Source organism: Cucurbita maxima, unplaced genomic scaffold, assembly GCF_002738345.1.
Source record: "Cucurbita maxima cultivar Rimu unplaced genomic scaffold, Cmax_1.0 Cma_Scf00024, whole genome shotgun sequence".
NCBI lineage: Eukaryota > Viridiplantae > Streptophyta > Magnoliopsida > Cucurbitales > Cucurbitaceae > Cucurbita > Cucurbita maxima.
The window spans coordinates 1,422,745-1,447,460 of NW_019272040.1; the positions used below are offsets into that span (position 1 = coordinate 1,422,745).

General features: G+C 34.8%; 3 protein-coding genes and 1 non-coding gene across 5 annotated transcripts; 1 reads left to right on the forward strand and 3 right to left on the reverse strand.

Moving 5' to 3' along the window:
- Window positions 1-113: 113 nt before the first annotated feature.
- Window positions 114-5,887, reverse strand: LOC111497758 (spermatogenesis-associated protein 20). The gene is made up of 15 exons (XM_023148686.1): window positions 5,504-5,887; window positions 4,864-4,936; window positions 4,757-4,778; window positions 4,584-4,662; window positions 4,404-4,436; window positions 3,934-4,082; window positions 3,562-3,718; window positions 3,201-3,441; window positions 2,693-2,934; window positions 2,196-2,459; window positions 1,989-2,099; window positions 1,203-1,427; window positions 909-1,112; window positions 634-810; window positions 114-549 (listed from the first exon to the last, which is right to left on the reverse strand). Exons 1-15 carry the CDS (start codon window positions 5,870-5,872, stop codon window positions 355-357), a joined length of 2,541 nt encoding a protein of 846 aa, XP_023004454.1. The 5' UTR covers window positions 5,873-5,887; the 3' UTR covers window positions 114-354.
- LOC111498216 lies at window positions 1,594-1,687 on the reverse strand. Its single transcript, XR_002720751.1, has one exon. It is a non-coding gene; the product is annotated as a U6atac minor spliceosomal RNA (small nuclear RNA).
- A 1,221-nt stretch (window positions 5,888-7,108) lies between the features above and the next one.
- LOC111497823 (peptide chain release factor APG3, chloroplastic) lies at window positions 7,109-14,287 on the reverse strand. Its single transcript, XM_023148790.1, has 15 exons — window positions 14,081-14,287; window positions 13,800-13,856; window positions 12,828-12,908; window positions 12,625-12,682; window positions 12,418-12,521; window positions 11,858-11,909; window positions 11,610-11,659; window positions 11,174-11,239; window positions 10,924-11,088; window positions 10,310-10,382; window positions 10,068-10,200; window positions 9,271-9,328; window positions 8,337-8,384; window positions 7,602-7,685; window positions 7,109-7,516 (listed from the first exon to the last, which is right to left on the reverse strand). Exons 1-15 carry the CDS (start codon window positions 14,228-14,230, stop codon window positions 7,445-7,447), a joined length of 1,251 nt encoding a protein of 416 aa, XP_023004558.1. The 5' UTR covers window positions 14,231-14,287; the 3' UTR covers window positions 7,109-7,444.
- Window positions 14,288-19,283: 4,996 nt separating this feature from the next.
- Window positions 19,284-23,926, forward strand: LOC111497778 (BTB/POZ domain-containing protein At1g03010-like). 2 transcript variants are annotated; one of them, XM_023148719.1, is made up of 4 exons: window positions 19,284-19,712; window positions 21,690-21,756; window positions 21,937-23,136; window positions 23,232-23,926. In XM_023148719.1, exons 1-4 carry the CDS (start codon window positions 19,621-19,623, stop codon window positions 23,772-23,774), a joined length of 1,902 nt encoding a protein of 633 aa, XP_023004487.1. In that variant the 5' UTR covers window positions 19,284-19,620; the 3' UTR covers window positions 23,775-23,926. The 2 variants fall into 2 exon arrangements, with proteins under 2 accessions (XP_023004487.1, XP_023004488.1); XM_023148720.1 differs by lacking the exon at window positions 19,284-19,712 and adding an exon at window positions 21,316-21,604.
- Window positions 23,927-24,716: the final 790 nt, after the last annotated feature.

A 24,716-nucleotide genomic window follows, 5' to 3' on the forward strand; every position in this document is an offset into this window, starting at 1 on the left:
CTACACAATCACTTACAAGCGTCCGATAAAAATGCGGTTATAACACCCGATGATAGAATATAAAGGAAAATAGCACCATTTAAACAAAGTTTCACATATATTAATATTCGAACTTTCGATAAATGGATATTACATTCCTTTAGAATTTCGAGTTACGAGTTAGGCCATAATAAAATCTAAGAACTTTTTGTGTATCTGAATTCAACATGATGATCTCCTGTGTCATCCCACCCCGACTTAACCTCATTTCAAGAGATGAGAAAACTGGGAGACATGATTTCCACCACAAAACAACAACCTAATTGTACATACAAACTTATTCATTCATTAGCTTCCCAGAAAGTAGTAACATGATCAGGAAGGTTTCTGTGCAAGCATGGCCTCCAGAGATTCAGGGTCACTTACAGGGGCCTTACATGTAAAGTTTTGGCACACCAAACCCACTACCTTATCTGCAGCGAAGTTGTTCTTCGCCATGGCAGCAACATTCCTGTTGTTCTCTTCCCAAAATTGCATTTCAATCTCGTCCGTCGTATCGATATGAATAACCTGCCATTAAAGTGAGAGCGGATCCTAGATTACACCATGTTAAGAGGATAGAATCTGGGAGGTGATTACAGATTCTTTACTCACTGTTCTATTGGGATCGTACGAGGCATGGGCTGCAGCAAGCATGGTTTCGAACTGCTCTGAATTTTTATGCCCGACCAAGACGACGTGTTTTCTGGACGGAACCAAAAACATGTCAGCTGCACAACACATCAAAGGTACAGCCACTGCCGTATCCTTCAATCGCTTCTCAAAAACAGCCTGCATTTGCGAAGAAAAAAGCGGCTAATTAGTATCTAAAATCTCAGACACCTGGTTGGATGAATAGGAGGAATGTTCATGGGAAATAGTCGACTGACCAGAAGATGTTCGGCGTTCTGTCTGTAATAATCGGACTTGCTTCCAGAAACCAGTGAGGATAACCTGACAAGATTGATAGCAGAAACCGAGTTCCCAGATGGCTCAGCCCCGTCGTGATCTTCCTTCACCCGTAGAAGAATAGATGGGTCTTCGCCGGCAGTGTTATAGTACCCTCCCCCCTCTCTATCAAGAAACAGCTCATCCTACAAAAAGATCCAAAATTGATTCTAACATAATATTAGAACTCTTAAAGCTAATTAACTTAGCAAAGCAATAAGAGCAGTGCTTCTTGCCTGGGTGGCTTGAAGTTCTATTGCCCAAATTAACCAATTCAGTCCACCGCCATATTCATAGAGATCAAGCAAGCCTCCAATTAGAAACGCGTAGTCGTCAAGAAATCCAGGTGCTTTGGATGGCCCGTTCCTGAAACTATGCTGTAACCGATGAGTTTGTTCATCGTAAAGCTTTGTCCTGATGAAAAGAGCAGCTTTTTCTGCAACTTTGAAGTACTCTTTGGCCTGCAGAAAATGAGAGTAACCAATAAATGAGCTCCAGTGAATCAATCACTCTTTCTTTTGTCTCTTTTTTTCTGGTTGGCTTTATTGATTTAATGAAAAGTTTAAGGCATAAATGCCAAAATGCAAGACTATCCCAATCCTTGACACTCCAAGGAGTTTCATGAACACAAAAATTAGACATATGTGTTAATAGGCAAGCATGAAGGCCGTTCCCGGTCCTGTCGAGGGAAATGCCAACCATCTCTCCTTTAATCGAACACACCATCGTAAAAGCACAATAGCCTTCTAAAATTATCAGAGTTATGCTTGGTCCAACTTGAGTGAAGTACACACCTCTTGATATTTTAAAAGAATGCATCATCACTTATAGGATACAAACAATGATTCAATCTAAACATTTTTAGGAAAAATGAATAAATAAAACGCTGCTAATTCGTTTGTCGATGTCAGAAACCCACAAATTTCTCGACCATTGTTAAAATAGATCTTAGAAACTGTATTACCTAGAGAAGTTACTTGCACTTCACAAGGAGTTATACAAGAAGATAAAAGCGATCTTACATCGGAGCCAACAACTGGGAAGTAGAATCTTGTGCCGTCCTTTTCGTTCCTCAGAATTTTAGAGGCTCTTGCAAATGATGAGATTGTAAGCCCATTCCATGAAACAATTACCTAAGAAACACCAAGGCATTAGAATTTTTTTGTATGACAAGGACAACATACGAGAACGCATAGAGGTTCAGCAGTTACGATTAAGTTAATGTATACCTTATCATCAAGATATGGCTTTGGTCGATGCTCTCTTACTCTAAAAAGCTTTTGCCTACATTCCCCCAGAATCTCAAGATATTTTTCAACAGGCAGCCCATGTTTTGATGCTATCTCAGATACACTTTTCATCTCAATAAGAACATTCTTTCCTTTAAACTCACCATGAGGATCACTCAATCTGGAGAGATCACAATTTCCTGAAGGCTTTATGTAGTAGTGCTCCTTGAAGAAATCGGCATGCTCACCAAGTGTGTCATCGACCTAAAAGAACAATTTTAGAAGAAAGCGGGATTTGTAGATGTTCAAAATGGACATATTTCTACTCTACCTTAAGATGGGTTCACAATGGTGGTACGGGTCCTAGGGGAATTGAAAAGCAATAAAACGGTATCTTAATAAAACACTGAATGAAAGATATAGTTCTCCACTTCACAAACAATTAACGTACAAAATATAATGAGATGTAGTAAAGCCCAAAAAAGGATTATGCCAACCTCTTTACTTGTCCACACGTAGAAGGCCCCTTCTTTTTTTCTTGTAGCTCCTTCAGATTCAGCACTATCAGCATCCTCCGCAGAATATATTTCGCCTTCGGGTCCAATCATGTCTCTCCTCAGATAATCAAGAACATCCCGAGATATGCATGAATAAGAGACATCCTTGGTTATGGAAAAAGCATCTAGATAAACATTTGCAATCTGTCCTTGATCGTAAAGCATCTTCTCAAAGTGCGGAACTGTTCAGAAAAAATAGAATTTATCATTTAACATAACAAAGTAGGACAAGTAGAGATCGATTAGAACTTTATTTACGCCTCTTCCCCACATAATGCAACAACATTTGTGTTACATGCTTCAATCACACTACACGTTTTGATGATAAAAACAGTCTTTGTAACAATTTAAAATGAAATTTCACGTATAGTAATCAACAAACATGCAAGATTTTCCTAATGATGAAGTTAAGACATAGTGCTAATTAACATATGAACCAGATACTGACCATGCCAGCGCTCATCGACACTATATCTGTGAAATCCACCTCCAACATGGTCATGAATACCACCTCTTGACATACATTGCAGACCAAAAATGACCATATTCAGGCTTTCTTCTGCTTCACCCGACTTCCCAGATTCTTCCAATTTTTTGGTATAGTAAAGCATAAGTTGAACCTCAACTGGTCTTGGAAATTTAGGAGCTGAACCAAATCCACCGAAATTTGGATCGTAGCTTTGAGAAAGCTAAAATAAACATCAAATAAGTTCAGAAACGAAATATACAAATATATATATATATATTCAAATTAATGCTCATAGACATAATTGAACAAAGACCAAATTTCAAGGCAATAAGAGCTTTACTTGCTCAGCACACAATAGTAGAGCATTTTGTTGAAGTTCCTCTGGCAATTTTTTCGAACTAGCAGACGCAGACAAGGCCTCAGAAAGCTGCTCAATAGCATAAGTTCCACTCTTGACAAGAACATCCCTTTTATTATCCCATGCATCCTTCACTTTCCTGAAAACATAAAATATACTACGGTCACTTAGGGGAAAAAATTGAAAATCAAAAGGTTTTACATACAAAACTATAAAGCAACTGACTAGCAAACCTTTTAGTAGAATCCAAACATTCCTGAGCTAATATGAGCAAGAAACCAGATACCATAAAAGTGAGAGAAGGGAAGTTTGTGGGGGGAGAGAGGAGCTTAGCATGTCTAACGACTTCTTTACCTGAGCACAGTCTTAAATCCAGGTCTTCCGTATTTATCATCGGGAGGAAAGTAAGTCCCACCCATCAAAGGTTTCAAATCAGGAGAAAGGAAGACACTAAGCGGCCAACCCCCACCACTGTAAAGAGCCTGAACATATGTCATATACACCTGAGATGGGACAGATCTATTTAGTTTAGCATATCGAAAAAACTATTATTTTCTTTAAAGTAAGTTAATATATATTATATCGTGATATAAAGTTCATAATAACAAGATCTATGCATCCAGTAAAAGTAAATTTTCACGAGCCGTGCTGTACAAAGTGATAAAATAAGTTTCAGTAGTACAGCATCATTCACAGTCCAACAAAGAGATACAGAACTAAACTCGGATCGGCAGAAAATAGATATCTCAAACGCCTGGCCTACCCTCTAAGATAGCACATACATCTTATGCACTATACATTTTAAATTTATCCTCAATTTATACCTTATCAACATCTGGCCGCTCCTCACGATCAACCTGCTCCACCGACATATCAATATATAAGAAAACAGAACCAGAGAGGGATTTTAAAGATTGAATCCATTTTGCAAACAGGTAATTAGCCCATTTTTCAGATACTCAAACTATGAAAGAAGCATCCAACTGGTACTAATTTGAACTGACCTTGATACTGATAAACCAATCATTTAACAGTTTGGCTACTTCTTCATTCTCAAAAGATTCAACTTCCATGACATGGCACCTAATCGAATAAGTAACGTCTCAGATAGATCACACGTTGCACCATGAAGAAGAAACCATATACAAACACTTGCAAAGTCAATAAAAGACCTCACCAATGGCAGGTGCTGTATCCAACTTCAAACGAAAAAAAGAATAATGAATCAATCTCATCATGGATCAACTAAAACAACTTTGACCTGTAAGCGAGATTGATATTTACTAGATAAGAAGATGGGCACGTTTCTCTTCCGGGCTTCCTCAAATGCTTCGTCTCCCCACGGATACCAATTCACCTGAAAACAAAGACAAAACCCGTCATTCGAATTAACCAAATCCAACGTCGAATTCCCCCCAAAAATTCAAACCAATCCATCCGTTTGCAACACTTCAAGTCGCAGTATGATATTCGTTTGGATTTTTGTTTCAATTTGAAAATTAGCCATGTTTTCTCATTGTTTCTTTACCATAGTTTCATCTTTGCTAGTAAAAACGCTAAAAGTGGGGGGGGGGGGGGGGGGGGGGAATCCCAATCTAATTCTAATCAAAATATATAAATAAAACTCAAATACATAGGAATTTTCACACGTAAGAAATTTCCAAAAACATGGGAAATTAGTAATAACAAATCTAGAGGTTTTCATAAGCTTAAATTTTAAAAATGAAATGATTATCGGGAGCAACAAACATTCAAATCCACTGCTGAGTGTTTAATACATCTCCATCTCTCCTGAAGGGCGGTAGGTTCAAATCGTTCCCATCGTACTCGTGGCGGTAAGAACACAACCAATCATCAATTCAGGCCACCGAGTACATAAACAAGTAAAAATAAGGGTTACCGGAGATCATAGAAGCAGAATTACCGGGTTATGGGCGTGCTGCAAAAGATAAGGACTGTGTTCAACAGCAAGGAGATTGGTGTACTTGTGCGAGTGAGGACTGCCATCGGAGGACTGTGCAGCCATGGCGAGGACCTTGCAGGCGTGAAAGGGTGCACAGAAACGGAATGGAGAATGGGAAGGAAGAAAGGGAAAGCGTGGGAACGGAATTGGGGTTGAATTAGGAGAGAGTTCAGAGGGATAGCAGCGGCGGAGGAAGCGGCGGAGGGGAAGTTTTCTGAGCATAGAGGAATAGAATTCAGGAGGAGGAAATGGAAAGGAAGGAGATGGTTGGATTAAAGAGAGGGCGCCATGTGTGTGGAAGTGAAGGCCATGACGAGGCAAAGAAGCCATGAGCTGGTTGGATTCTGTTTTTGAGAGATGGAAGGAAGTGGGTCCTTCAATTCGATCCAATTTTACGTACGATAAATTTTTTTAAATAAAAGAATATAAATTCTAGCCTTTTTTTTTTTTTTAATTATTATTATATTATATCATTTTTAATTAAAAGATTAGTTTAATTTCTTAATTCTGACCATTATTTTATTTTATTTTTATACTTTCAAATATGAAAATGTTCATCCCATATATTTAATAAATCTTAAAATCAATTGAGTCATAACTTAGAATTGAAATGATTATTATTATTTTATCAAATTTGATAAATTTAGCATCAAACTAACAATAGTAGTTTTAAATTTATGAAAAATACATGCAGTAAATTTCGGATGGTTAAAAATATTGGATTAAAATAGAATAATACAAAAATGATATTTTACCGTACTAATAAATTATAAATTAAATTGTAAACGTAACAATTAGTTCTCTCACACTTGTGCTTCTTATGTAATATTCTAGAAAAAAAAAACCTACCCGAATGTAGTGTTCACGGGCACTTTTCTTTAGTATCAAAATTGACATCGAACGATTTCAAAATAGTAGTAATAATAATAATACTTTTGACTATACTCCTCCATCGACAAAGGCAAAGTCAATGAAATAATATTTTAATGTGCTGATAAAATCATAGTCGAATAAATAAGCAACACGAGAAATGATCTTTCAAGTTTCAATTGTGAACAATGGTTATCAAATTTATAGACCTATTAGAACCAATGAGATACGATGTTATCGACTAAATTTGTAATTTAACTTAATTTTCGATTTTGGAGATTGTATTTTTCATCCAATATTTTATTTGGACCCCACTTTGATAAAGCAATCGAAGATGCATTTCCCACATCTCAAGATGCTATCAAATGTGGTAAGGGCATGTCTTCTCCTTAAAGACTTCTTGTTGATGGGTTGATGATAAAAGTCATACATCTACTAATTTAGAGAATGATCATAGGTTTATAATCAAATAATACTCTCTCTATTGGCAAGACCTTTTGGAGAAGCCCAAAGCGAAGTCATGAGAGCTTACGCTCAAAGTGGACAATATCATATCATTGTAGAGAGTTCGTCTAACACCTCTAACTTCAACAAGCAACTTTCACCCTTTTCATAACATAACATGATCAAGTCAAATATCAACAAAACTGCATGTGAGACTACAAGAATCCCCAAACCAACCAAGACAATGCAAAATTCATCGAAATAATAGTTCGTAAACCATACAATAAAGAAAAAATATGTAATTAATTTCGTAAAGTCGCATCAACATCATAATCTAGTTCTAGCGCGGATGGGATGGGTTAAATTTTTTTTTTCTCCCTCTATTTTCAGACTACTGACACCAAAAACCCAACTCTAAATGGTATAATCTCAGTATGTGTATATCAATCATACATATAGTAGGCCCATGTGCAGAAAAAGTATGAATAATGGTGAATGGTTTTTTACCTAACCTCATAGCAGTTCATACGGTTCTCAAAGAAATACGTGTTATGAGGGCCCCAAATATTGGCAGGAGATGATGGAAATTCAAGTGGTTGGAGCCCCAGTAGATTGAACCAATTCTTCCATGAGTTCTTTTTGTTCCATGGCAACACATGCCTTGATTGAAAAAAATAAATGGAGGATATGAATTTTTTGCTTTCAATGAGAGTTCAAATGGAAAAAAGATGAGAGAGAATATTACCTGAACTGCATTCTCTATATCACCATCAATAAAGGATGTGAGCTCGAAGTTCATTTTCAACCTGTGGTCAGTCACCCTGTTATCCTAATATGAGGAAAATCCAAAAGTTAGTGAATTCTATGGAAATCATCAGTCTATTAGGATCAATGTCTATGAATTATGCTAAGATGTTTCATTTCCACCTTGAACTACACACTGGAAATGATAGTTTCATAAGTTCGATCGTTTCATTAGTGAGACGAGTATACATGGTTGTCGTGACAATTTGTGAGTTTGTTTGTGACATGATCGGTTTTTCAAACCCAAGGTTTGGTCCTTCCTTTGTCTTTTTTTAATTTTTTTTATTCTTTTACGTCCTTTTCTAATTTTTTTTATTCTTTTATATAACAATGAGGATCCAAACACGCTTGCTAGCACCTCAACTAATTTCATGGAACAACCATCTAACCCTACTACATTTGGTTGTCAAGATACTTATCGAATATTAAGTCTAGGTGACCGTGACTGAACTTGTTCCCTATAGGTCCATTACTCTCTTGTCCACTAGGCCAACCAATAATAGTTCCTTTTATATAACGTTCATAACAAGTTAATACTTCATGCACTAATTTATCTTTTAGAACTATTTCTTGGTCTTCAACATCTTTGTGGTACCATATGGATAGCTTGCTTTATGACAGTAGCTGTATTTCTTTTTTCATCAGTTTCAAGCCAGAAATATAACTAATATCATACCTTGTAATTGTAAGTCCGTATTTTCTCAGCACGGGCACCTGTACCAACCTGCAACAGAACCTTTTAGAACGAGGGAATACACCAATGGAAACAATTTGATTGCCTAATAAAATTACATTGAGAAGTTATAATCAGGTATTCAATTTTGTTTAACAAATTCAAGTTGCAATAACCCCTAGCAGTGGTTTGCATGAAGTTTCATCATTAAAAAATTGACAACCAATTTTGAAAATGTCTGTGAGGAGACAGAAAAGAGGACAACAAGAAAATAAGAACACTGAAATTGAAGAACAGCTTATACTCGATTGCTTTTATGAGAATATTTGGCTGGCATCTGCTTGTACAATTGCCTTGCATTAATGTGACAACTACTTGCTTTCAGATTTAGAGTTACGTAGAATATTGTAAAATTGAACAAAAACTATGATTTAGCAACATTATGAAGTAGTTTCCTATCACAGCAGAAAGAAGAAAAAGATTGATAAAAGATTCCTAAAATATAATTATTGTGCTCTAAAACAGTCGTATTTGTGCACCTAAGACCTGTGGGTATGGGTTTGTGGAGTCCAAAAGATTTTTAGTTTTTGATATTCCATTGAAATTTTATTGCATATTGGACATTTCCTTTTGCAATAATGTAGCCAATGAAATTGTGTGCTCACTTAGAAATTACTCTAGACTAGGAAGTGCTTGAAAAAAACGGAGGGTAACAGCTCTTCGTTTCCTAGGCAAGTTTATAAAATATAGTGAAAAACTGACTGGAATAACTTCAGAAACTGTTGTCTGATTTTTTCTAATAAAGAATCAAACCTTCATTAAGAGAAAATGAAAAAGTACGTGGACACCCAAAAAATCAAATGCACAAAAAGGTGTTCTTTGCTAAACATGGATAAATGATAACGAGAATAGAAAGAAAGAGAAAACTAATATTTACCTGTAATTTTCGTTGATTCCTGATCCTCTCCTGCTGTTCCCTCACTTTGATCTCATAACTGAAAAGGAAAAGAAGGGGGATTAAATACATGAATTTACACGATGTTGAAACCAGCAAAATTATCACCCTGTCCACTATGAAAGGCAAGTCAATATATATTAGAAAAACATCATTTTCTTTTTGAAAAATTAATGCCGAGAGATTGAATAGGAGGGTTAAGAAACCAATAACTAGGGGCGAAAGTCAGTGTAGATCAGGATAGAGGTACCCTTGGGCTGATTGTCAGTTGGGGCAGGGCATAAGAAACTAACTTTTTTGCTTTCTTTGGATGAAAGAACTGACCAACCGACCAGATTGGATTGGAGGGGGATGGCAAATAGGAAGCGAGAGGCTTAGCCAGAACATACAAGGGCAAGTGTGGACAAAGGTTGGGGAAGGGGCTGGCCCGGGTTGGGTGTGAACAATGGGTGGTGGAGGCTGTGCGTGAGAGAGAAAAAGAAAATTAAAATTTCTTTGATGCCTCGGTTGATCATAAGGGTTGTGCAGAACCAAACTCCAACTGTTCAATCTCGGTTATTTTATTTTATTTTTATTGCCCCATACCAATGACCAGCCAAATTCCTTCGGAATATAGCAATGACAATAAAGATTCTTCAATTATTTGAGAAAAACCTAGAAATGGTCATTTAGTTCATATAATTATTTGTTTCGGTAAAAAAATATAGGAATTATATGAATGAAGTGCACATAAAGTATATGATAAAATGGCAAACGTTTATGGTGTAATGGATTCTCACAGTTTGGCTCGCAGCAATTGAAAAGCTCGATGCTTGTTCTGAAGTTGAGTCCTTTCTTCAGTGCAAAAAATGCGAATTCCTGTTGGCTTGTGGAAAAGATCAATTGCTGTCTCCACCTTGTTCACATTCTGCCCTGCATAACCATTGGGGAAAAAAAAGGTTATTCTACCATTTCTTGGTTTATGAGAACAGATACAGAGAGCTTGCCACAGTAATATTTGAACAATTAAGTAGATTTATACCTCCTGCACCCCCAGATCTTGTAGTTGTTAGTTCAATGTCTTTTGGATCAATCACTACCTCAACTTCATCTGCCTAGATGCAAGAATGAAACAAGCTCAACCAATCAAGAGAAAGTATATAGCTGATCAAGATGTGAATGCAGAGGACAAGATAGTCAAGTCTAGAGAAGTTATCATATCTAATTCATAACTACTCCTACAAAGAAACAGTATGGACACTATCAACATCAACTAAATAAATATGAAGGATAAATCTACAGTTATCTGCTCAGGTCTTCATGTTAAGGCACTGGTGAGATATGTCAGAAAACCATGATTAGTAATCCCACATTAATTCACCGTCTAAGGATTTTAAAGCAGTGGTACAACTTTTCCACGTTATAATTGTCAAGAGCTAAAAGTATTGAAGACTATCCAGATAATAACGGAGTACAAGAAATAGATCAGGAACCTATTAAGGGAAGGGGAACAAGAAAGAAACTACACGAATTAACATCAGTCTACTCACGTAATGTTATTCTAGACATTAGTCTGATTGGGGCTTGCAATACTTTTTTTACAAGAATCAAACAAAATTAATCAACATTCAACAGAAAATTCAAGAAATTGTTTACCTCTGGCATGATGGCTACTGTAGCAGTGGAAGTATGCACACGGCCCTGTGTTTCTGTTTGAGGAACACGTTGAACCCGGTGAACACCAGACTCATATTTTAATTTACTGTAGACACGATTTCCTTTGATTTCCAACACATAAGTTTTGAATCCACCTTTTTCAGCCTGAAAGGTGAACAGTATAAGTTCTTTCAGACATACAGAAAGCACTAGAATGTTTACTTCTTCTGGGAGGTTTAGAAACACATACCTCAGAACTTGAAATAGGGGAAAATTTCCAAGAATTCCGCTCACTGTATTTCTGATACATACGGACCTGTTACAAAAATGGAAAAGATGAGAGGAGAAGAAATGGTAACACAGAACAATACAAAGGATTAAGGAGGTCTAAAATCAAAGCAATGCAAGAATGTATATGGAAGAAACTTCAGAACATGGAAGTTCACTAAGCCTATCTATACTTTTTCAATACACTTAAAAGACCTGAAAGGTTAGAAAGGGGAATATTAAAGCATAGATCACTTCAAATAATATGTTTATTTGACATAACATTTCTTACAAAGATATCAAGAGATTTTCTATTATAACCAATATTTCTCATGTTCGGCTATTGTAAGGGCAACCAAAAAAAGAATATGTGCTCAATTTTTCGTAGTACTTGAAGGATAAAAGAAGCATGTACCTACAAGATCACCAGCCCAGATTCCAGCTTCATCACCACCCGTACCTGCTCGGACTGCATGGTAAGAAGAACAATACAATTTTTAATCAGAATAAACAAAACGCACAAGTGTAAGCAGTTTACTTTTACAGAATTCTAATTGTCCAATAAGTATATCATTTTTGCACAATGAATCTATGCTACCTCCGGAAAATGGACTTTTAAAATTTGTCATATTCAGATGGCATAAAATTGGAAACTGAGGAAGCTGACCTTCGAGCATAATATTTCTTGCATCAAGAGGATCAGATGGAAGCAACATCACCTGATAAAGAAAATTGTGACATAATGTCTTCAGATTCAGAGAAACGTAAGATGCAACTTGTAGAATACCAGGAAATAACTAAAGTCCCCAAAAATAGAAAACAATCAAACCACACAAATGACAAGAAAGCACAGTATTTGCTTGTAAAAATTTGACAATTAGTAAAGAACCAAGCTACAATGCCACTACCTATTTGCTTCAGAAATTAAATAATTCTACCAACTTACAAAAGAAGAGAAAATAACAAAAACTGATGAAAATTGCTAAAGAAACAAAATAGAGTGCGTTTAGACATCTGTCTGAACGGATGCTCATTAAAAAGCAGAATATGAAAATTCTGAACCACAAACTGTGAAGGATTGAAAATCAAGGACCTCCACCCCACTCCAAACAGGGAAACAAAATGACACCGATAAAGAGATTTATACACACATTAACATTAATAAAAGTTTGACTCCTGTCCAAAATATACACACATGTAATGATCAAGTTTATGAATCAAAAGCACCTTAAGCTTCTCCTCAATGTCTTTGAGTTGACTGGATAAAGAACTGATTTCTAAAGCAATCATCTCTGCCATATCCTCGTCATTCCCACTTTCTTTTGCTAAAGCTGACACGATAATCATGACAAAGAAGAAGAAAATAAGACAAGTTGAAAAAAAAAAAAAAAAGAAATTAAGTCATAACATTTTTTGAAGTACTTATCAGTCAACCTTTTGCCTCCTGCAACTGCTTCTCACATTCCTTGAATCTTCTGAAAGTTGATACCACCTGTCCCGGCATCCCACACCAACCAACCAATAGGAATAGTATAACGTTAGTTTTGAAAAGAAACAATCTGAAGGGAAAAAAAGGGGAAGGTTCTTCTAACTGTTCCTATAAATCACAATATCAGAGGCAAATGGTTGTGCTATACCTCGTCAAGCTCTGACATTGATTGGGCAAGTTTTTGATACTCTGTGGGGTTTGAGACAATATCTGGATCAGCCAGCTTGACCTAAATAAATATACCAACTATGATTCTGGTGGGGAAAAATAATAAAACAATAACCAAATGAAAAGCATAATTGGAGCACTGAGAATGTAAATGCAAGTTCCAAATGTGGCCTACAGAATGAGGGGAGAAACTTGATTACAGTTAATACACCTAGATTTTATTCATAAACATTTCATTAGTTTTACAAAATTTTCAGGAGAAAAGCGGTGGTTAAAAAAATACTCGTGATAGCTAAAAAATTTCAGTTCAAATCCCAAGTGTAGTGGGAAAGCAAGGAATTATTAGTTTTTCATTATAGGCTATAGTCAAATCCAAAATACATTTCTTCATTTTTTGCCTTGTGAGTATCACAATGCCAGGCGCATAGACAAGGTCTCTAGTGAGGACGTTCTTCCGCCTCTTCTTTTGTTGTTATTACTCTAAAAGTAAGTAACTAAGTGGAATCGTTGGGCACTTAATTTACTTATTTTAAAATTTAAAAGTTCGCAGCAGAATTACAGTCACTGCAGAAACAATATGTGGAGTTCACTGTAGCCACAGATTCATTTTAACTGCAAATTACGTTTCCTGATATCTTCATGAAGCGAAAATTCATAATATAATGGAGCATGATAATTCTAAGAGCTCTTAACTTTTCCAAGACATGTCTTGGCTAATTTCCCCTTCCCTGGATTTTCACTCGGAAGAAAACTAAGTTCAATTATCTTTGTAGTCAAACTATAACAGCATTGAGCCAGAAGTTAAGACTTATTGGCATTTTAAACTATAAATTTCTTAGCTAAAAATCATGCCAAAATTTTGTTCCAATTATAACCACGCTAAAAAAATGATGGATACAAGCACCTCCAGCAAACAAATTAAAATGCTATTGAACCATAAATCAGTGAGTACCGATAACTCTTTCCACGTATTCTCGGCTGATTCCAGCTTCGTGATCAAATAAGGTTCCTGAAATAATAAAATACAAACATCACTTGCCATAAACCTCAGCCAGGCCAGTTGTACCACGAATTCATCTCCAATAACTTCAGCGAAAGAAAACGTAGTGAACTCGAAACATAAAGAAACTGAAATTCAATTAAAACCAATCCAAACAATAAGATGACATGTTCCTTCTCGAAGACAAAACGTCCGGAAATCTATCTACATTTATCGGTCGGACATGTACGAACCGCCATGCAAACGAGAGTTGAAGCTCTAAACGGAGGTGCAGAACGTTTAAGCTCCAGAGAACATCTTCTCGAGAAGTCACCGTATCGTGGCGGAAAAAGAAAACATCCCGGAATCGTCCGAGTTGCAGTGGTCGGAGAGAAAAAATTCATCGCTGCTACTGAGATTCTCACAGAAACAGAAGCGAGAAGATAAAAGATAAAGAGTGGTGAAGTGGTTGTGTGGTGTTTGGCAGGGTGAACTAGAAGCACTGTTTGGTACATTGGATACCGTATCCCAAGCCCGGATAAGAGTCTTTTGTATCCAAACTATCCAAGCTAATTTCCAAGACATATCTTAGATTTCAATTATGTTTTATGTATTGTTTAGTTTTTTTTTTTTTTTTTTAATTTATGAAATTAAAAATAAATTCTAAATAAGCCACCTATCACTTTCAAACTTCAAGTTCGTTATTTTTCGTTGCATCGAGATTACACACTCGAATTTGAACGTTTGGTTTTTCCGATATACTATTAAATTTTAAAACCTCGTCTTTAAATTGAGTATGAGAGACCGGTTAAAAAATTATATAATTATGTAATGACTTAAATAATGGGTTTGACTCGTTTGAATTGTTAGACGAACACCACAATGGTATGATATTATCCACTTTGAGCATAAGCTCTCATGGCCAAACCAAAAGGCCGCATGCCTCCCCTTAATCGAGGCTCGACTCCAAGCCTCCTTTGGAGTCTTAGTCATTTTTTACTGCCTTCGTACCTTCGAGGAGGCTTGACTTCTTTTTTCCTTTTTGGAGTTCTTTGTCTGATACCATGTTAGACGAACAAAACTCTTAACAATGGTATGATATTGTCCACTTTGAATATAAGCTCTCATGGCTTTACTCTGGGCTTCCCAAAAGACCTCATAGCAATGGAGTTAGTATTCCTCACTTATAAACCCATGATCATTTCCTAAATTAGCCGATGTGTGACTTTCATCATCCAACATGAATTAGTCAAGATATTCGTAATTTGTTAATATTTAGATAATATATTAGAAATCCGTTAATATTTTTTCATTTAATTAGTAGTGTATTTTATTTTATCATTTGAATTAGTCAAAATATTAATATTTGAAGAATATATTAGTAATAAGTTAATATTTTTATTTTGATTGGTAATATATTTTATTTTATCCGACAGATTTAGTTAGTTTATATTTTATAGGTATTAGTTGATAGCGGGTATTCTATTTAAAAACGTTGTGAATATTAAGGAATATTGAACTTTCGATCTCAATTATATTTCTCATCCTTAACTCTATATTGTTTACACGAATATAATATTTTCATGTCTATTTACACTTTTGAGTGGTAGATATTGTGTCAGAATTGGTGTGACAAGCCTCGCCCGAGAGTATTTTTTTTTCTCGCCTTTCTTGTCGTTTCTCACCCAAATTAAAATATATATATATATATATATATATATTTGTAATAAGATAGGGTATGATGGAAAGAATGTATAGGCATGAGCATCCCATCCACGTCCTCGGATAGTGATCTCAACAAAATCATAAAAAAGTGGGCTCCTATGTTTTTATTTATTTATTTATTATTATAAATTATAAAATAAGAAAATTAATATAATTATTTCTTTTTTTTTTTTCTAGACTATTATTTTGCCTGCCAACTTTGGCTCTTCTACTTTCATAATTCCAATGTCCCAACTCTAAAATAAAAAATAATGATAATAATAAATAAAAATTGTGATAATAAATATTTTGTTTTATGTTTTTCAAAAATTTTCTCTTTGAAATTTTTTAATAAATTTTTTTTTTCACCTTGAATAAAAACATATTTAATTTTGATACTAAATTTTTTTAAAAATTACTTTTTTTTTTTTAAGAAATTGGATGTGATTTTAAAAAAATTACAAACGGATAATAAATCAAGAAAATAGTATTTTAAATCAATTAAAAAAAACATATTTTGATTTATACTTTAATAATATATTTATAAAACAAAACCCGACTAAGTTAATTAATCTATTCATTTTAAAACGTTAATAATTGAGTTTTTGCAGGGCAACTAACAAATTGAGTTACATTTGACATTGAAAATTTTTAAAGGACAACAATTTTTTTAGTCGATCATGAACCAAAAGGGTCAAAAGACAGTTCCATATGCAACCTTAGTCTATAAATGTCTTAACCTCGAGTCAATCAAAGCAATTCCTCCAAACTAAAAGTATTATGGTGGGTCGTTCAAGCAAATATATCTATATATCGAGCTTTAGACCTTATTCACTTATTGTATCAGAGCTCTCTCGATCTAAAACCCAATCATAATTTTAAAAAAATTTAAAAATTATGAAAACATTAAAAATAAATAAATATTTAAAGTAAAAGTAGAGTTAGAGTTTGGAGAATAATATTAATGATTAGTGAGGAACATAATAGAGTGATTAGTAGGCTTTGGGATCCTCTCATTTTAGTGGCAGAATTGCATCAAGCAGGAACACTGCCCAACCCCTTCTCTTTTCCTTTTAAATATTATTTTATTGTGAAAAAACGACTATTAAATATTATAAACTGCTTCTATCGACTAGAGTCTAGTAGTGGTTGTTAAGAATCACGGATCTCCACAATAATGTGATATTGTCCACTTTGAACACAGACTCTCATGTCTTTAATTTACTATGTCAAATTATCGTAGATAATGACTATTAAATATTATGAACTACTTCTACCGACTAGAGTCTAGCCGTAGTTATTAGGAATCATAGATCTCTACAATGGTGTGATATTGTCCACTTTGAACATAGACTCTAATTTACTGTGTCAAAGAACGAGTATTAAATATTATAAACAATTTCACCGACCACTTCTAAATGGGTCTATTAGTAAAAAAATAATAAATAAATAAAAAGGAAAGAAAGGAATGATCGTAAGCAGTTGAGGGTAAGCCTTAAGCCAGCAATGATCAAACCTCAAAATAATTTCATCATTGTCACCTGATCTTCCCGATCTTAGGCTATTATTGCCTGACAGCTGTCACTCCCAATTCTAATTCATATTTTATTTTCCTTAAAATTATTTTGCTTCTTTTTTTCTATTTATCTATTTTTTAATCTCATTTTTTCCCCTAATATAATTTCTTTTTTTTTTTTTAAATACTAATTTCAGTTTTTGCTTACCTCGGTAAACCGGTGGTTGGTTGATCAGATAGAATCCTAGATACATCGAGAGCCCAACTCGAGAGGATGGAAAGAATAAAAAGAAATCATTATATTTGTAATTATGGATATGGATATTGATATATGTAAATGTTAAGTCTACAAAGAAATCATTATACTAATTGTTGTTAGTAAATGTTTTCACACCCTTACAAATTATGTGCGATCTCACAATCCACTCCTATTCATGGTTCAACGTGGTTCTGATACTACCAGTGAACCTAAAAAACGAGTTAGACGAAGCCCTTTCCTTACTTTAGGGTTTTCTTACCTTTAGGTAAGGAAACGGTCAAATGTTCGGTTTTGTTGTCCTAATAACAAGTTAATAGCTTTTTTTTCTTAAACGAACGACCTATTTTAATTTGTATTTTTATTAATATTAATGATTTTATGAATAATAGAATTAATAAACATTTGAATTAATTCTAAAATTAAAACTTGAGTTATTTACTTTAATTAGTATTTTTAAGCATAATTTTAAAACATTAATGGGTACAATGATTTTTTTTTTTCTCTTTCTTCATAAATTCTCACTTTATTCATTCTTTAAAAACTTATAAACAAAATCAATGGATTCTTTAAATATTATTTAGAAAAATAAAAATACTTAAAAAGAGACATTTTAAAACTTTAGGTTAGGGAAATAATTTAATTTTAAATTAACATTTGAATTAATGTTTTGTTGGATCACTAGACAAAATCTTACTTGACATACTTTATGACGACATGGCATTATTTTATAGCTTTTATTATTTGATTATTTATACCATTTTATATTTATTTAATCTATATTATTAAGCAAAATACTTAGAAGCATACGATGTGATCATTTGATTAAATCAAAATAAATTATATATATATATATAAATTCTTTTTAAATATTTTAACAAATATATAATGTTTAAAGTTTTTTTTTCTTTTTTTTTTTTGTCTAATAAAGTAGTAAAATTTTATTTTTTTCCCCATAAATTCGTAAATTTAAGAAAATATTAAATAGCGAAATTTATTGCCCAAAATAAATAAAAAAATTTAAAAACCAATTATTTTTTACAAATTTTTTCCCATCGATTAATAATTAATTCCAGAAAATATATTTAGGTTTTATTTGAAAATAGCAAATAGAAAGAATAAAAGAAAAATTAAAATAAGAAAAAAAAAAGACATAAAATTTTTATGATAATATCCAAACCAAAGCTTTTCCTTTATATATATATATATATATATATATATATATTTCTTTATACATAATTAGGCATATAAAGCACAAATAATTTAAAGAAAACAAAAATAAAAGACCAACTTTAGAAAAAAAAAAAGTAATTATGATTAATTAAACATCAATTAAAGGGGCGAGTTTTAGGCTTTTTAGCCTCAAAGAATAATAATAATAATAATATTATTATATGGGTTTGCCCCCACACCACCCATCTCATTATAACATTTTTATAAAATTTTAATTTCCTCCTACTTTAATTAAGCTTTACACATAATTTGCACTTAAACTAACCTAACTTTTATCATTTTTATTATTTTTTTAAAAATATTTTTTAATATAAATAACTTGTCGTTTTCAATCACATAAATACCATGTCGTCATCTAATATTTTAATCTCAGTAGTTAAAATATTTATTATAATTTTATCTACAGTAAAAAAAAAGTAGTAAATTTATTGGTTTAATTTTTTTAATTAAAGATGGGATCACTCTAGTTAAATGATAAGTATTTTTGGTAAAGTTCTAAATATTAAAAAAAAATAAATATAAAAGTTGCCTTTTTGAAAATATTTAAAAAGTAATTAACTTTAAAAAAATCACAATGGGTAAATATTAAAAGTAAAAATTGGAAAAAGTTTAAATTTTGGAGTAATAAAATAAAATTAGGAAAAATAAGTTTTTGATGTGGGTGGCTTTCAAACACCATGATTACCACTCCCAAAAGCACTGCAATGCAACCCATTTCAATTTATGAAATTTCTCCAAAAATTGAAAGTTCAATGGTTATTTCATTTGTTCATCTTTCCATTCACCGAAAAGTTCAATTCTACGATCACTCCTCTGTTTCTGCCTTTTCTTTTCCACTTTCTTGACTTTACGATTATGTTCATTATAATTACTCATTAAGCTAACGCGTTCCAAAGCCATTACATTCCCCTTTCAATCTTGCATGAGTTCATGTGGCTTTCCATTCACTCCATCCCCCTTTCTTCTCACAAAATGTCTTGAATTGTGATTTTCTTCCTGTATTTTGAAATGGGTTTCGATTTCTGAGACGGGTTTGTTGCTTGGATTTTGTGGAGTGGTGAATATATATATATATATATTTGATAATGGGGGTCGTCACTGTTGCGGAGTTGAAGCCGAGTATTTCCGGGAAGAGATCGTTTCGTCCTAGTTCGAGTATAAGGCATGCGACTGAGTGGTAATCTCTTGTTCTAACTCTTGATTACCAGTTTTTTGATGATGGGTTTTTGTGTTGTCTGGTATATGTTTGATAAAATGCCATAGAGACTGTTTGGCTGTTTGGAAATCCTGGATCATGAGTGTTCTGTTGTGGAATTGAAATTCTGGTGACTTTTAGGAGCATTGAGTATTATTAGCTCTTACTTGTCTTCATATGTGTGGCATGTTGAAGATTTATGACTTCTTGTGCTAATTTTAAGTATTAGTTTGTTGTTTTATATGTTTCCTGAAGCATTTGATACCGAGTTGAGCATATACATCTATTTGAATTTGTGGCTAGGCTTTGGTGTTTTTGCTGTTGGAATTGGATGGTTCATGGGATTTTTTTTTTTTTCAAATCTAGTGTTGAACAAAGTATTAGTTCTTCTATTCGAGTTTAGATCCAACTTGATGAAAATTGGAAGTTATGCTCAAAATTGCTGAGTTATGTGAGATCCCACATTAGTTGGGGAGGAGAACGAAACGTTCTTTATAAGGGTATGGAAATCTCTCTCCAGTTGACGTGTTTTAAAAACTTTGAGGGGAAGCTGGAAAGGGAAAACTCAAAGAGGACAATATTTGCTAGAGGTGGGCTTGAGCTGTTACAAATGATATCGGAGCCAGGCTCTAAGCGATGTGTCAACGAGGAGGCTGAGCCCCAAAGAGAGGGTGGATTGGTGGGTCCCACATCGATTGGAGAAGGGAATGAGTGTCGGAGAGGGGGACTGTGAAATCCCACATCGGGTGGGGAGGAGAATGGAACATTCTTTATTATTAGGGTGTGGAAATTTCTCCCTAACAGACATGTTTTAAAAACCTTGAGAGGAAGCTCCGGAGATCATGATTTTTTGGGATGATGTAAAACAGCTCATTCCCTCCGGACTGTAATTTTTCATCAAGCTAAGCTCTGGTTCATAGAGCTTCAAAATTGTGGAAGAAAACAAGTTATGTTTGAAAATAACATAACCCATGAGGTTGACCTTGAACATCTTGAGACCAGGGGACAAGTTCACGAGGATTGGGGCTGATTGCTGTCTTTATTTGCTGCTTTATTATCAATTTGCTGAACTGCAATTCAGTTCTTTTCTAAATCAATTATTTTATAGCTTTGCTATCTCTTGTTTCTCTTGTAAGGACAGACAAATTGTACAACAGTAGACAGAGGATACATATTTTATGGCTTTATATTCTATAGGATGCTTTGCATTGATAGTTTCTTGGATCGAGGAACAACATAGCCCCGGCTGAGCGAATCAATCAACTTCAAAGTAGATTTGTTGTGCGAAGAGTGCGTTATGATCCGTGGCCGCTTGCCTGGTGGGGGTGGCTCTTCTGTTGTGGGTAAACGGGAAACCCGAATCTACAAACCCGAGATCATAAACTATAAGGAGCCTACTGCCAGTGGTTATCTCCGACCATATGGATACTGTTCATGTGTTCTGTTAATGAAGTTGGACTGAACTGTTCCTTCTACCTCCTTGAGATTCTAACTTTTTAGTGTGTATCAGGGTCAGATCCCACATCGGTTGGGGAGGAGAACGAAACATCCTTTACAAGGGTGTGGAAACCTCTCTTGAACAGACGCGTTTTAAAAACTTCGAGGGAAAACTGAAAAAAGACAATATCTACTAGCGGTAGGCTTAGGACTGTTACAATCAGCCTCCTTTGTTCCTTAATAATAGATCCATCATGCTCAGAGTGGGCCACTCTTCTTGTTTGATAATGTCGAGTATAGTGTTCTTGTCCATAATTTTGAGGTGCAGATAAAACCTTGTCATTTCATTCATGCAAAAGGAAAGTTTTCTTTTTATTTTCTTTTTGGCTGATGATAATCTTGGAAGGACCCTGCCAGTACTAACAATTAACAAGCATGTATGTTCATTTTTTCTTATTCATTTGGATGAGTCTTCTTGTTATCCTTATCGTTTCGTTTTCGTTTTAATCTTTCAAATCACAGGCCAATTTCTGATGTCTCTAGTGATCTCGCCATAGAAGTAGGCGGCTCGAGCTTTGCGCTTCACAAGGTATGGGAATTCGGTTTAAAAATCATTACAAATTTGAACTTGTGGTTGATTTTCATCAAGCTTTACTGATCATGCTTCTGGTCCTGGTTTGTTGCTTAGATAGGAGAGATTTTAAGAACCAAAACAATATTGTAGTAGTTTCCTTCAAGATCCACTCTTACAATTGCCAATACTTTGCAGTTTCCTTTAGTTTCTCGTAGCGGAAAGATACGAAAATTATTGTTGGAAGCAAAAGATTCGAAAACGTCCCGGGTTAACCTCTCTACTATTCCTGGTGGACCCGAGGCGTTCGAGCTAACTGCAAAGTTCTGTTATGGTATTAATGTTGAGATTACATTATCAAATGTTGCTATGTTACGTTGCGCTTCTCATTACTTGGAGATGACCGAGGAGTTCGCAGACAGAAACTTGGAAACCCGAACTGAATCGTACCTAAAGGATATGGTATTTCCAAATATATCGAACTCGATATCGGTTCTTCACCGGTGCGAAAGTTTATTACCTTTTTCAGAAGAGATCAATCTGGTAAGCAGACTCATTCATGCGATTGCTAGCAATGCATGCAAAGAGCAGCTGACTTCTGGCCTACTAAAGTTAGATCATAACTATCCGTCCAAAGCTGTTCATAACATCGAGCCAGAAACGCCATCGGATTGGTGGGGGAAGTCACTAACTGTGCTGAATCTCGACTTCTTCCAAAGGGTTCTATCAGCCGTGAAGTCGAAGGGTTTAAAACAGGATATGATCAGCAAGATTTTGATAAACTATGCTCATAATTCCCTTCAAGGCCTTGTTGTTAGAGACCATCATTTAGTGAAGGGAAGTTCCTTAGATTTGGAATTGCAAAGGAAGCAGAGGGTGATCGTTGAGACAATCGTGAGCTTGTTACCGACGCAGTCCCGAAAGAGCCCAGTTCCAATGGCATTCCTTTCAAGTTTGTTAAAAACAGCCATTACTGCTTCGGCTTCGACGTCTTGTAGATCGGACTTGGAGAGACGGATGGGCTTGCAATTGGACCAAGCTATTCTCGAGGACGTTTTAGTTCCTTCAATCACACATGGGATCAACCATAGCACTATGTATGATTCGGAATCAGTAGTGAGGATCTTCTCCATCTTTTTGAACTTGGACGAGGAAGACGACGACGAAGATAGTCACTTGAGAGATGAAAGCGAAATGATGTGTGATTTTGATAGTCCTGGTTCGCCTAAACAAAGTGCAATTCTCAAGGTTTCTAAGCTATTGGATAATTATTTAGCGGAAGTTGCACTCGACTCAAATTTGATGCCTTCAAAGTTCATAGCGTTAGCAGAACTACTTCCCGATCATGCTCGGGCCGTAAGTGATGGCTTGTACCGAGCTGTAGATATCTTTCTCAAAGTAAGCATCTCTCTCACTTATCTCTTCTGTGGCAGAACTTTTTGCAATGTGACAGCATAATTAATCTTCAAACCCGATCTTATTGTTCTTTGCAGGTTCATCCGAACATTAAAGACTCGGAACGTTACCGCCTTTGCAAAACCATCGACTGTCAGAAGCTATCTCAAGAAGCATGTAGCCATGCTGCACAAAATGAAAGGCTACCAGTGCAGATGGCAGTGCAAGTGCTATATTTTGAGCAAATCAGGTTAAGGAATGCAATGAATGGCAACCACAATCAGCTGTTTTTCGGTTCGACGAATGGTAGCCAATTTCCTCTACGATCGAGCAGTGGTGCAGGAAGTGGAGCCATCTCTCCACGGGACAATTACGCATCGGTTCGAAGAGAGAACCGTGAGCTGAAACTCGAAGTTGCTCGAATGAGAATGAGGCTTACAGACTTGGAAAAGGATCATGTTTCCATGAAGCAGGAGCTTGTAAAAACCCATCCTGCAAACAAGCTATTCAAATCATTCACCAAGAAGTTAAGTAAACTCAATGTTCTTTTCAGGATAAACAGCATCAAACCTATAGGGACGAAGAACAGTTCCGAAAACCGGTTCCCGTTTCAAAAACGGAGGCGACATTCGGTTTCGTGACTCTGAATCTATTGTATTTGTATGAGTTAAGTGAGAGTGTATAGTGTAAACTCAAATGTGATCGTCTAATATGAGGTTGATAGCTATTGAGTGTTGATTCTGGCGGTTGCTTTGTTCATTCTCAAATGCAGACATTCTAAGCTTGTGTTCTATATGTAAAGCCTGAATGTGTCACGGTTTCGAGCTCCAATTCAAGCTTCGAGCTCAGCTTATATTGGACATTTTTTTATGATTAGACTCTACAATTCTGACATGAATAACGATATGATTTATAAATAACCAAACACAAAATACACTGATCAAATTGGATCGTACGTATCTTGCAATAGTGATTTTTAATAATTATAACATGGTAGTGATACTGATATTGATCTTGTAACGTTCATTACATGATGAAATCGAATTGTTCATTAGATATAGAACAAAAGTTACAAAACATTTGACAACCCATGTGATGGTTGTGTTTCATTTGAAAGTGATTGTGCTTGAATATATGTTCCTCGTATTGCTTATTCTTACTTTATTTTTTATACTAAAAATTATATTTATTTTCTTTTATGGTTTTGAAAATGAGATTATTGGCAAATCATTTTATAAAATTTCGTTAGCTATGGTGAATTATATACAATTTTTTTTTTCATGTTTTAAAAAATTATATACTAACGCATAATTTTTAAAAAGAAAACTAAAAGAAAATAAACCTATTATCAAAGTGAATTTAATTAGCCTTACCATTGTACAACTCCATGGCTCAAGGCACTGGTCTATTAAACCAGAGATTTTGATCAAGGCGCCTAAGCCAAGGCACTGGTCTATTAAACCAGAGATTTTGATCTAAGGCGCCTAAGCCAAGCCCTACGATAAAGGAATTGATCAAGCTGCCCAATGGATAAGGCACTGGGGTTGTACGACTCTATGGCCCAATGGATAAGGCGCTGGTAT